Source organism: Xenopus tropicalis, chromosome 7, assembly GCF_000004195.4.
Source record: "Xenopus tropicalis strain Nigerian chromosome 7, UCB_Xtro_10.0, whole genome shotgun sequence".
Lineage (NCBI taxonomy): Eukaryota > Metazoa > Chordata > Amphibia > Anura > Pipidae > Xenopus > Xenopus tropicalis.
Window position 1 is genome coordinate 111,570,564 of NC_030683.2, and position 14,356 is coordinate 111,584,919.

The 14,356-nt window shown below is 40.4% G+C and overlaps 1 protein-coding gene and 1 long non-coding RNA gene across 3 annotated transcripts in view; both read right to left on the reverse strand.

The window, feature by feature from the left end:
* Window positions 1-3,213: 3,213 nt before the first annotated feature.
* LOC116412278 lies at window positions 3,214-5,546 on the reverse strand. The gene is made up of 2 exons (XR_004223638.1): window positions 4,203-5,546; window positions 3,214-3,330 (listed from the first exon to the last, which is right to left on the reverse strand). It is a non-coding gene; the product is annotated as an uncharacterized LOC116412278 (long non-coding RNA).
* A 2,981-nt stretch (window positions 5,547-8,527) lies between these two features.
* The window catches only part of slc6a16 (solute carrier family 6 member 16), a 29,629-nt gene continuing 23,800 nt past the window's right edge, over window positions 8,528-14,356 (reverse strand). For both annotated transcript variants that reach the window (XM_002942139.5, XM_004916269.4), the window contains exons 8-12: window positions 14,046-14,220; window positions 13,713-13,914; window positions 13,331-13,490; window positions 11,818-11,980; window positions 8,528-10,854 (exon numbers count right to left, since the gene is read on the reverse strand). In XM_002942139.5, the coding sequence (XP_002942185.2) occupies window positions 10,522-10,854; window positions 11,818-11,980; window positions 13,331-13,490; window positions 13,713-13,914; window positions 14,046-14,220 (1,033 nt within the window). In that variant the 3' untranslated portion in view covers window positions 8,528-10,521. The remainder of the gene's footprint in view (window positions 10,855-11,817; window positions 11,981-13,330; window positions 13,491-13,712; window positions 13,915-14,045; window positions 14,221-14,356) is intronic.

Below are 14,356 nucleotides of genomic sequence, written 5' to 3' on the forward strand. Positions count from 1 at the left end.
CAATTACCTGAGCTAAGTTACTTACGTATAAACTCCCAACCCCCCAATTAAAATACTGACTTATTAACACATTATTTTTACTTTTTTTATTTACTACTGATTAGTTATTGGGCCTCACAGGAAGGTCACTGGCCCCTAAACTTATGCAAAAACGGACGTAACTTCCATATCAAGCAATGACAGCCAGAGCAGGGGCAGGTAGGTGGGAAGGGGTTAAACTTAGGGCAAACTCTACTGACCCCCAATAAACTGGCTGAATTATTAGCACATTAATCAATGGAACTCTTTATATGGACTGCTTTTTATGGAGTAACATCAGCTGTTCATATTGCACACACAGGGGGTGTGGCCAAATTTCGGTACTGCGTGCTTGTGTTTATGGGGGGCCCCAAAGTTTCTGTATTTGACCCATAAAAACAAAAAGTATTTTAGCTAGCTATGCTTCCCTGCTGAACATGGAGATTTATTATAATCTTTTCCAGAGTAGGCTCAGGGGGTACCAACGCCTGTGCCACTGGTATGGATTCCCAATCATTCAGAGTCTTTGGCTAATGCACAAGATGCAAGCAGTTTTGCGCCTAATTCCGCTTCATGTGCCTGTACCTGGGCCAAGATAACAACTCAAGGTACAGGCAAAACAATCAAATATTTGAAGGAGAATGAAAGACTAATGAAGAGTTAATCTCAAGCTGCAGGCATACCTTCAGTTCCCTCAATAGTGCCCTTAAGTCTCCCCATATTTCTCCTGTTCAGATGATCAGAAGCCTCGTAGGAAAAAAAAAACGCTGAGCTCTGTAAAGAAAGTTCTCAGAATTCCTCACTCCTGCACCAAGACCCAGACCAGTGTACATGCTCAGTTCAGTTCAAGATAATGAGGAAGCTTCCTGCTGATTGGCTCAGATCCACATTCCTAAGGGGGGGGGGGGGGGAGTGAATTTTTAGCATTCTTGAGGGAGGGGGGGACCAGGAGAGAGCCGCGTGTCTCTGGCAAAGCAAAACAAAGAGACAACACTCACTTCTGTAAGTGGTCGTGTTTATGGCTGTATTTACATAGACCTTTCTGTTAAAGCTTACTTAGTTTTTAACTTTCCTTCTCCTTTAAGGCGTAGGGGTGTTTTTCTGCAGGCAGAGAATCCTCCTATTGTGGCATTAGCCTTAAGATTTGTGGCTTTAATTTTGCTTGACATTACCCCTTCAATCCTCTGCTGCAAACACCCCACTAAACTGTATTGTCATATTGATAAGGACAGGATGAGATAGAAGAGTCATTGTTGTGGCAGATGAGGACAGTACCCACAAATAAAGTGCAATTCTGCAAAATGATAAAAAAAACTCATCAACCCACCCCAGATGGCACTTAAATCCACAACCACTGGCTTAGGAGGCCAATGCCTTACCAGCGGTGTCCAACTTCTGTGGTACCGAGGGCTGGAATTTTTCTGGCCAGCGCGGTAGACGGCCGATAATGGAAGCCAGTTTGACCACTCCCCCTTTTTAAACCACACCCACTTAAAACCACACCCATGTTATCACAAGAGCTTTTAAGACTATACCCACATTAATGGTGGTAGCGCAGCAAAACCCCAAATGGTTGGTGCTCACTGTAGGGATATCACCCTTCATTCATATGTGAAAGAATTATATTATGCCATATTAAGAAACAACCTTAAATACCTATGCCTCCTCTTCCCCTGTGGATAGCACCGCAAACCCCAGCACATAATTACACATCTTAGGGACCATATAATGACTATTTTCAAATGCTATCAAACTCCCAGAACAAACCCCTGCCAGGTTCACCTCCCACAGCAGAGTATGGCACACAGAGGCAGCATAGGGCAGGCAGAGTATGGCACACACAGGCAGCATAGGGCAGGCAGAGTACGGCACACACAGGCAGGGTAGGGCAGGCAGAGTATGGCACACATAGGCAACATAGGGCAGACAGAGTATGGGACAACCCTGCCTATGTGTGCCATACTCTACCTGCCCTACCCTGCCTATGTGTGCCATACTCTCTCTGCTCTATTCTGCCTGTGTGTATGGCACACACAGACAGCATACACTGACATAATGCTGGCACTGCTCCTACAGTCTGAGGTGTGAACAGGGGAACAATGTGGGTGATTAGAGCCTGAGGTGTGAACAATGCAGGGGGTGAACAATGCAAGGATTAAAAGGTGTGTACAGTACAGGAGATTACATATATAAACAATACAGGGGGATTACAGGCTGAATATGAGGTGTGAACCATGCAGGGGGCCAGTTAATCTCAGTACTGATACCATTTAAAGCTTCCACAAAGGTAAATCATCAAAGCAGCCAGACAGGTGGGGGGCCACACAGAGGGGGATGCCAGTTGGACAGCCCTGCCTTATCCAATAGTCTCTAGGAAAGTATTTATATTATACAACTCACATTGTTAACAGTAACACTCACCCTCACAACATAAAAGGAAAGATGAAACACTAGAAAATGCAACATTAGCCATTTATGAATCAAAAAAAACCCAGTCTGAAACACCTGAAACAGTTTGAAGTGGGTGTTAGTTTTTTTGCCATTATAACATTACGTGTGCTTTAAGAATCTGATTCAGAATGACAACATTGTGTAACTCCAATTTTTGAAATCATTTCCAGTTTATTTATGCATGGCTTTGGGGCCAGACATGCCACCAAAATTTTCGTTTTTCTCTCATATCAAATGATTGACTTTGTTAATAGGCCTTCCCCTCCAGAGACTGTAACCTCTACAGCCTATAATTAATACAGCTTCCAGGCTCATACAACTAGCAAGTGTGCTGCCATGCCACTCTGCCAGATTCTGCACTGGTTCCACTACCTTCCAGAGTAACATTCAAAACTAATAACCCTGACATTCAAACCAATTCCCAACTTATATCCAGATACTCACAGTATGGCCTGGTACTATGTTTTCATGTACTACCCCTCACTCATTGCCTTTTACCAAACTCCCAGTTAAGACTTTGCTAGGGTAGCATATCTGGAACTTTCACCCACATTTTTGACTTTTTGAATTTTGTGCAGCCCTAGTGTTGCAAGTTATAGTATGTAACCATAGGAGCTTCCATTTGCATAACAAATAACTTTTAAGATGTCTAATTGTTTAAACAGTTGATAAAACCCACCATGAATCCTTATTATGCATCACTATTCACTATATTAAAATAAAATAAAAAAATCACTCAGGAGCTAGTCATGCCAAAGATTTTATTTTTTATTCAGTAGAAAAATAAGATTGGGTACCTTTTAAAATCACTTTCAAAAAGGCAAAAGGAAAAAGAGTTACCGCAGACAGATCTTGAAGTCCCTAGGAGTGGAGGGAGAAGAAAAAGTGAAAGACTGCTAAGTACAATGCAGATAACACAGAAAATAGGAGAAATGGCTACAGAAGTTGGTGGTGCCTCATCCCCCTTAAGTCTGAATCAAAGCCCATCATACACCATCCTAAAAGGAGATTACAGCTCTAAATTCTTGAGCATTGTGAAGTGCTGGTGTACATATAAAACATGACTCCAATACATATATCATTTGGCCTTAGCCACATCTCTGATCTCCCTCCCCTATCTGCCCTCTGTGATAGTGGGTATTCATAAACACAGATAAGATCTATACGGTTAACACATCTGCACAGTGACAATGTGTGACTGTAGAGGTAAGATGCCCCAGGACGGAGTAAGGAACAGGTCATGGCAAAGCTAGGAAAAGCCCAGGAAAGAACAGATTTTCCTATATTTAATTTTGAAATTTCACATGGGGCTAGCCATATTCTTCATTTCCAAGGGTGCCACAGCCATGTGACCTGTGCTCTGATAAACTTCAGTCACACTTTACTGCTGATGATATCAACTTCCTCAACTCAAAAAAAAACAAAAAAAAAAAAACATTCAGAAACAGGAGCCTTACCATTTGCAGAAAACTAAGCAGGGAATGTGTGCAGTATTATACACGAGCATCAGACACTGGGAGATGCCCACACCTGTATCTGCACAGGCAGCTCAAGGAAGAGCTCAGCCTGGTGGTTTCTATAGGTCTGGGAAAAGCTGGTGTGGTACAGACTGACAGCAACTAAAGCTGCAGAACCAAAGAGCCAGGCCCCCGACCACAGTTACAAAAATATTAGCTTATCATATCTGAAATTATAACAGAAAATACATTTTCACATGAGGTTTGGAGTCTTACCATTGCATTGTGACGTCAAATGAATTTCCTTGGACCTAAAAAGAATAAAGCATCTTGGTTGAGAAGGCTTAGCAATGCAAAGAATTCAGCCGAGGAGCAGTTTATAATGTGACTGAGGAACTGTAAAGAACTGTACCATAGACAGTGGTCTACAACAGAAGGGCAGTGTGCAGCCCTCATTGTACCTGGGTTTGTACTCACCCCACAGAGCTACTTCAGACACAGCAGCCAGCGGCACTACAATGGTCTCTATGATCTTCCAAGTACCTCCATGGTTTTTTTCTGGGACTCCAGTTTCTTCCCACATTTCAAAAACTTACAGGCAGGCTCCTAATAAAACTGACCTTACTGCATGCAATAGATTGCCAGCTCCGATAGAACAGGGACAGATGGGGACAACCCCTAAAGTACTGCTGAACATGTAGGCGCTATATAAGGGAAAATTACAGTATAATGTCTTAACAGCTGCCAACAAAGTTAAAAAGATAACATTTGGTAAACTAGCCATCAAAGTGAGGAAGGCTTAACAGTTCATACATGATGGCTAAAGGGATAGGAAAACATAGTACAGCACCCACTGCCAACTTTAGACTTAGGGGTATATTTATCATGCTGTGTAAAAAGTGCAGTAAAACATTACCGGATTGGTTGCGCTGGGCAACATCACCATTAATGTTTCACTCCACTTTTTACACAACATGATAAATATACCCCTTTAAGCCTCGCAACCAACAACAGAAAGTAGCACATAGACACACACCAATGTTCGACAGACTTTTATTCCCAATAGTTGCAAGCTCACAGCCCACCCCCACACATGGGCTCAGAACAACGCACACAGTGCAACAGTCCTGCATTTCCAACATGTCCCAGATCGTCTTTCAGCAACCAGCGACTGGCGCCTACATTAGAACTAAACAGGAATCGCAAGTCTCATCTTGCACAATATTAAAGGGCCACAGTTAAAATTGTTGGTCCTTGTAAGGTATCAGTAAATAGTTAATTTTGGAGAATGGCCAGTTTATGTTACAGGCAGCTGGGAGTGGTAGTGCAGCTATCAGGGTTCTAGAGCAGTAGGAAGTTCCCACTAAGCTGGGAATGTGTGCAGTATTATACATGAGCATCAGACACTGGGAGATGTCCACACCTGTATCTGCAAAGGCAGCTCAAGGAAGAGCTCAGCCTGGTGGTTTCTATAGGTCTGGGAAAAGCTGGTTTGGTACAGACTGACAGCAACTAAAGCTGCAGAACCAAAGAGCCAGGCCCCCGACCACAGTTACCAAAATATTAGCTTATCATATCTGAAATTATAACAGAAAATACATTTTCACATGAGGTTTGGAGTCTTACCATTGCATTGTGAAGTCAACTGGATGTCCTTGGACCTAAAAAGAATAAAAGCATCTTGGTTGAGAAGGCTAAGCAATGCAAAGAAAAGGGGTAATTGGCCAGAGGTTTTATTTCTGTTCACTGTGGCATCAAAGAGGGTAAGAGTTTCACAATTTAGGAATAAAATGGGTAATTTAGGAGAACACAATGGGTGATATTGGTCAAAGGTAATTTGTTACTCTGGTTCTAACTCTAAAGTGTGCAGGTTACCTGTCAGTTCCACAGCAGACGTTTCCGGGGGCCCCAAAAGGGTGTTGGGGAAGAACTCAGCAGCTGTCACCCACACTTACCCAAAGATGTACGGTCTTGTGGACTAGAAATATAATCTTTGCAATTTAAGGATAAAGTATGGTCTTATTTAGGAGAATATAATGGTTGAACTATAACAGTAATTTTTACTTTTTAGGCTTTTGTTAAGAGTGTATGGTACACTTAGACCTTTAGTTTATCTTGGGGTGTCAGCTCTGTAAACGGCAAATAATAACTGGATACTTTTAAGCAGATGTGATTTTAGTGGGGAGCTGCTATTGGCAAATTTAAAGCTCTGGATCATTACTGCTACAGGGCTGCTGGACCTCTGGACTGGTAAAGTAAATTTAGTATATAATACACAGCATTTTTAGCCATGTTCTTTTTTTAGGCTTAAATTCTTTAAACAGCCAGAAACACCAAAAATATAAAATTAGGGGTACTGGGGCACTACTAATGAAAACAAAACAAAGAAATCTGTGGAGGGTCCTAGCAAACAGCCACCCCTGACTGCCCCCCCTATTAACTGCCCACCTGCCAGATGACACCCCCCCGCTCCCTGCCAGCTTTCAGGTAGGATAGTGGCAGGGGGGTATTGCTCTGCAACTTCCAGGGAAGCCGACTCTGTAGTACCAGCCCCTCTGTGACTGCGGTGCCTGCTTCCTTTATAGTTACACCATAAGCTTTTGCACTAAAAGAGCCACCTTGCCTCATAGCTTACTGCACTACTGCAAGCAGGGCCAAGGGCAAGTGGGCAGAGTTTAATAGCATCTGCTATCTGATATGCCAAGGGGCAAAGGAACCCTGCATGCCTTCAATGCTAATGGAGCTTAATTATACAAATAGTATTTGAACTTCAGAAGCAAATTTGTATTGCTTCTATAACATGAGTGCCTGCTTTTGTATATATATATATATATATATATATATATATATATATTTGCCTGGGTGGAGTCACGGAATATGCATAATGAAAATTTTTATTGCAAGAGTCTCCCGCAATAAAAATTTTCATTGATATCATAAGTCCTGAGAAGTGCGAGATTTTCTTCATCGGTGGTTATATATAAGTTTCATTCAATGCCAAGCCCATGTGAAGAGTATGTTATATACAGGTGTATTTAGGGACTGTATGGGTCCCATAAGGAGGAACAAAAACTGAATGAAAAAAATAAGTGGTGGCAGCTATCTTTAGGCATTCTATTGGAATCTGCACTTATATAATGCTAGACAACCTATTATTAAGTATTAGGAAAGAACAGTGCAGTACGAGTAAAACTGCCCATTCCTTGTTACTCACAATGCCTCATAGCTATTTACTCATAATCTAACATTGGTCATTCTTCCTTTATGTAATACCAGCACGCCATAGTCTTAGCTATAAATGCTGCAATTCCACCTCACTTGAAATCCTTTAGAGAGATACTGTACTAATAGCCTGAAGCTGAAATACCAGCATTCCTAACATGTAACTGTGAGGCACAGATCTGTGTTGGCTGCTTGTCTGCCAAATGTTCTGCTCTAAAGTTGTAATTTGGCCATGCTGAAATAGGGGGTCAGTCATATTTAAATGACTGTAATTAAACATTCCTTTCGTAAAATTCTATATGGAGTTTATACTCTTGACTGAGGTACTTTTTAATACTCCCACTTGGCTAACTTTGCTAAGCCACCACTGCAGTCTGGGAGTAGTGGAAGCAACTGAAACCTTCAATCTGTAACATAGGATGTGCGATACCAGTAACAAACTATTATATAGAAAAAATACTTGGCAAAAATATTTGGCATAAAAAAATGACATGGATGTGGTTGTAAGTGGGTACAAGGGTCCCTAGTCGCACCACTGCCGCCATGAAATGTAAAATTTGAATTAATTTAGGGTGCATTGTACATTTAGGGTTCCCACCTTTCTGCTTTTTAACTTGTTGGGATTTCAAAGGTTTTAAACCCTCGACAGAACTGTGTTATTGATGCAAAATGCAGGTTGATGCATCTCTGCCCCCCAAAGTAATTAGCCATGCCCCTGACCAGACCCTCCACTGAAGAAAGGCAGCCCTATCTGTATTGTAAGTCAGTCCCTGTGGGCAACTAATCTCCCCGCTCTTTCCCTGCTGAAGGGAAAAAAATCGAAGTTTATTGGGTCCGACGTTTCAGTTCCCAAATGTTTACCCCATTACTTTTTTGTGCTAAATTCCTGTGAGTGCTGTCACTATTCTTTCTGATATATATATATATATATATATATATTATATATATATATATATATATATATATATATATATATATATATATATATATATATATATATAGTACAAATATTCTTTGTTAACTTGCTTTATGCAAAGGTACTGATATTCTTTAGAGGCAAGTACTGGGGGCTGGCTGGCAAGAACTATATGTTGTATCAGCCAATCACCTTGTCCCTAACAAGGAGGTCCTGATGACTCACCTGCCAATTTAATAATCTGGAGGCCCCCAGGCAATTTACAGTTATTGTAACCAGTCACTCATGAAGGCCTGAGGCCTCATTTGCGAAGCCCAAGGCAAAAAAAGCCTGCAATAGGTCATGTTTTTGCACTTGGCCAAAATCAATAAAACATAAAAACTCTATGAATGTCCATTTTTTTTTGGCTGGGGTGAGAGGACAGGGTTAGCCCTTCGCTTAAGACAAACTAAAAACACATATGCCAACTTGAAACAACTTTATTAATAAACTGGCACACTGGAAATTAAATTCAAAATAAATAAAAAAATATTTTCTTCCAATTTAAACGTAACAGCTATGAGTGTGCTTGAAGTTAAATAAGATACTGCTCAATTTCTGTAGCTTGAAATTTAAATATATATATATATAATCTATTTTAGAAACTCACATAGTAAAGAACAAAGTAGCAAATAGACAAATAAAATTTTACTTTTCAAGAGCAGACAATGGAAAACCTTTATGGCAATGCCGCATGGGGCCCTGTGTGCCAAAACCCTTAGAAGTTTTTGTTATTTTTAAAGAAGTTAGCTGTAAATTAACTCCCAATATAGGCTTTACCTATAGGTGACAAGGAAGTGTTCAAATAACTTTCTTAAGTGGGAATTGGGTAATCCTCAACATTTGGAAATCTTTCACAGAAACAGCATTTAAAAAAAAAAAACATCTGTTTAACAGAGCTTAATTCCCTTGTCTACATGTGTAGTTTTGTATAAGGGAAAAACTTCGATACATAAAACATGAATCATCCAGTTCCAAAAATGATTGTATGTATGATTGAGTATGACACCTCAATGGCACTTAGGACCTATGATTGCTAGGACTGTAACTCTAAGACCAGATCATGACAGTGAAACTGTAACTTCAATCCGCAATTCCCAAGTTGACTATGGCAAGTCAAAAAGAATCTAAAATGTAACGGACTGTTCCTTTCCAAGAAACAACTGCTATAGCATCATTTAAAATTTATGCATAGCATGAAAAAAAAAAAAAAAAAAAAAACATACCTGTCAAGGGTCTTCTTGAAAATGTACATCTAATGAGAAAATCTTCTCGTTAGCGTGTAGTTTTGTAGTAGTGAAAAACCTGCTTGGATACAAAAACATGAATCGACCAGTTCCAAAAAGGACTGTACTACTTCAGTATAAAACCTCAATGGCACTTAGGACCTATGATTACTAGGACTGTAGCTCTAAGACCAGCCATGACAACGAAACACTATTACAATCCGCAATTCCCAAGTTGACTATGGCCTCACAGAGCGTTTAATGTAACCGATTATTCATTCCAAAAAAACACAACTGCTATGGCATCATAAAAAATGTTATGCATAGCATAAAAATAAACAAACCTGTCAAAGGCTTTCTCAAAAATGTACATCCCATGAGAAAATCTTATTTTTGAACGCAGAACCATAAATATCAACTATTTACAGTATTAGAATTCCAGGTACACGTGAAGACACAGAGAGACCTATTCCTGGGGTAAGTCTTTTTTCGGTCTTGAGCTCAGATCTTATGGGAGATGGAAGAGAATTGGTCCTTCCAATGTCCATGTTCAAGGAAGCACCAACATACATATCTTTTAGTTTTATAGAAAATATAGCACAAAAAAAAAAAAAACCAGTTGGGTACAACTTTTTTTTTCAAATAACCAGCAGTATAGACAAGGATTACGAGGGTCACACGTTAACATTTAGTATAACCCCTGACTATGTGGTCCAACAAACAGTCAGAACAGAACGAGCTGAATTATTTCACCATTCTGTGACTGACCAATCAAAGTGCTAGTGGTGCAACATTACTTGATTTCCTCTTCTGAGTACTCCACGTGCCGTCTTCTGGAATCATTTTCTAGCTTCAGAGTTACTGCACTCTGCATGCTTTAGAAAACATGGTTGTTCTGGAAAATATCTGAACCATTTTCTTGCTGAAAAAAGCGCCACTATTTTTCTTATAATCTAATGAGCTGAAGAGGTAAGGTGACAAAATACTGATGTATCCATATGGGCGCAGTCATTCTCATTATTAGAGCATGCAGCATGAAGCATTCTCTTAAAGTAATCACTGATTTGTTCTAGAGAAGCCTTGCTGGCAGTCATGCAGTCTATTTATGGTTTGTAGGTCTTCTTTGATCGCACAACAAACTGCATCATTTCCAAAACCCAGAATGATCCCCCAGAGCTCAGTTGTTCTCGAATTAGCCATTTGCAGTGTCTTCTTCTGCATCATCCAAGTCTTCTTCAGTTGTAAGTTTCCCTCTTTCTGCAAAGTCTTCCATTTCCACTGGCAGGTAGCCATTTCCCACATAGCCCAGGTCTGCAGGACTCTCAACTATTGGCCCAATCATGTCATCCACTGTGTTCCCCTGGGTGTAGTCGCAATCACCATAGGTCTTGGTTTTCCATTTCAGTATCCAGTCTTGTATGATATGCTTTAGGAATACTATGGGGATAGGTAAGGCGGCCACTATGATCAGGCTGGTGAGCATGCCAAGAGCCCAAGGTGGATACTCCAGCATCTCTTTCTTGGCCTGGGAAAAAATACAGTAACAACTGTTAGCCTGGAAATGTTCAATTTTCAAAATTAAATGGTTACTAGGTGAGTTTATAATGGGCCAGATACAGGTGTAAATGTAGAGGAAGTAGATCCCCATGGCCACGGGAGGGCCCGGACAACAAGTTCTGCTTCCTCTGAGGATTTTTTTTCTGAGGGGTGGGGCAGTGTGTTGTAGTTATTGTAGTTATGCCACTGGAGCCAGATTCAATTTACACATCTCCTTGATAAACAAGTGGATTTCTGTGTACGCTGACCTTAATGCATTATCCACGCTGTATAGATGTGCATTATGTGCCATAATATAATTAAAATGGAAGCATTATGCACAGCTTTGTATAATGGCACCATACGTTCTAGGAGTGCAAAGAAGAGTTACACATAAATGGTTTAAGTTTCTTACTTGTGATAAGTCCATTACGTTCTTCAGGACTACCCCTCCCATCCTCACTTGTTTAGGAGATTTTTATAATACATATCATATCAGTCATGCTAGGTCAAAAAATCCCATATAATTTGATTAATATCCTGACATAATGAATCAGCCCACTTTGGCCAACCTGTTGCCAAATAAGTGGCTCTTTAAATGTAGGGCCTGCTTTGGTCTGTTATGATAAAGTTGTAAATATACTGGCGCAGTTACATCATGGGTGTTCTAAATTGCAGCAGTGCAGTTACCAATAGCAACCAGTAAGTAATTACTATAGCAATTTACTATAAAAATTTGTTGTTCAGGTAACTTGTGCAATTGAGAACCTTTGCTATTAAATGCAACCCATATTTGCTTAATAATGGATAAAGCAAACAAGACACAAATGAAAAAAAATAAAATTATGCTAACTTTATAATAACATTTAACTGAGCAGATGGAAAATGATCTGGTGATAGAGGATGCACGTATCCCAAATATATGTTTAAGAACATAGAAACACACTTGTACCTGCTCTTGATTCCAAGCCTGGTACCTGGGGTACTCGATGCACATTCTGATCAAACTGGCAAGCAGGAGTCCAATCATACCCAGGATGCTAATGTACTGCCATATGTATTTGTATATTCTCCAAGGGCGATGGCCCAGCATCCCTCCTATGTCATCCATGAATCTAAAGAGAATTAGATTACAGGTCTTCAATATTTAGTAATTTTTTAAAGAATAAGTATACTGGGATAGCATAAACCATCAGATTGTATATATGACACTGCCACCTATTAAATGGAGTGCTCAATGCCACATCGCTTACTCTGCCGACTCCTTAATAATCCCCTCACTTTGTGCTCTGTACCCACTTATAGTTTAAGAATGTAAGCTCTACTGAGCAGGATTTTTTTTACCTCTTGTATCGGTTAATTATCTGTATGTAATCTGTATTATATCATATATACTGTCATCTATTCTACTGCACTGTGGAAAACATTGCACTTTATAAATGTGTTAATTAGATTATTTCTATACAGAAGTGTATATTTACAAACGCAAACCAGGGCTTTTTAAAGTTTTCTATCAGAAGCCCCTCATTGATGCTTTACATTTAGTCAGGCCTTGTTCAATCGCTGGCAGGCAAGTGAGCACCTTCAAAAGATAAATATTCTTGAATGGAGAAGCGTTAAAACCCACAATGGAGAAATATTTATGCAAAGCTGTAGCAAATTAGCATTAACCTGTGACCTAGTGCCTTTTTATGGTCATGGAACTCCTTGTTGACGTGAGGTGGCCATACACGGGCAGATTAAAGCTGCAGATTTTGAGTCCTTTAGACTGATTCAGCAGCTTATCTGCCCATGTATGGGGACCCCCGTGGGCCTCCCCGATTGATATCTGGCCAAAAATTGGGCAGTTGTTGATTAGTCATATTTGATTTTCCCAGCTTTTACGTCCATCTTAATTCAATCGGTTGGCCCTAGGGCCAAATGAGGAGTTACCTCAATATCACCCACACATGGTGGGCATGAAAATATAAGTGTGTATGGGCAGCTTTAGCCTTATAAGTTATAGTAGGGGGTATATTATCCTATTATCAGACTGTGTGTCCGGGGCCCACTGGGGCAACCACCTTGAACTTTTTCAGCCCCATTGCACACCTTTTCTCTCTGCTTGGGGCTACAGATCTCAGCCAGCAAGGGGGGGGGGGGGAGTTTGGGAGCACAGGGGTTTCTGTGCTATCCACATGGGTAGAGGCGGCAAGGGGGTGGCTTAACATGACAATAAATTTCTTTCATGTGAGGGATGGGGGAATATACCTGCAGTGAGCACCAACCATTTGGGTTTTTGCTGTGTTACCACCATTAATGTAGGTATGGTTGAAAAGTTCCTGTGATAACATGGGTGTGGTTTGAAGTGAAAGTGGTTTAAGTTGGGAAGCACTGATCTACACAATCCATTTCACATCAACACACAAAAAAAAAAAAAAAGGACCTGAAATCAGCTGATAAAACATTCTATGGCAATAGCTTACCTTTCTGCGCCATACACCCAAGCCACTGCTATGTTCTCAAATATCACAACGATGATGAGAGGTAAGGTGGCTGAATAGTCATCAAACATGGATACAAAGTAACTTCCAGATCGTTGCACAAATATCAGTCCAATCAAGAGGCCAGTAATGCAGCAGATGACTGTAGAGAAACAAAACAGAAGTACCATAAGGGCAGGCCATCCAAATGACCCTGTCACAATTCAAACAAAATTTTGTTCTGGCTCCTCTTAGGTTGGCACCCAAAATGGCTGGGATGTAAACAACGAGCGTCAGAGCTGATCTGATTTGGGTACAGCTCATCTTTATTAAATGCAAAGAGACACCCTTATAAATTATTCAGGCTACTTAAACGGCAACATACCTGTGAATATAGTCTTTTTCTTGCGCAAATATGGGAAGTTGTCAAGCAAAGGGGTAATGATTCCTTGCATGTTCCCAAACATAGTGCTAAGTCCCAGGTTGAGAAGCATGAGGAAAAATAATATAGACCAAAACGGGGAGGCAGGAAAGCGTGTCATGGCTTCAGTGAAAGCAATAAAAGCCAATCCAGTGCCTTCTACACCCTGTAAGAAGAACAAACAGCTGTTACAATACAGTAGCATATCCATCCCTTTAGCCTCCTAGGAGCTAAAAGCGTTAAATCTGTCTCCCGGCATCAAAATAACGGGAAATGGGAGAAAGCATTCCTACGCACCTCATTCATTACATCTTCCACTCTGCAGTCTGAGATGCCATACTGCTGCAAGTTCAACGTGTTATTTGTTATTTCATACCACTGGCTGTATTCTGAATTAGTCAGGTTTTTCATTGGCACAATGTTCTCATAGAGGCTTCCATTGCTTATCAGGTAAAGAATCTTCTCCCTGTTTCTAAAGGGACAAAACAAAAAACAATACTTTACTGTGAAGCAAAGGATGAAAGTAAAGGGCAAATGTAACTATTTAACAACAGGGAGTAGCTGAGGGATGTAGAACACAGTACTTTTCTTATCTGGCGAACCAATTA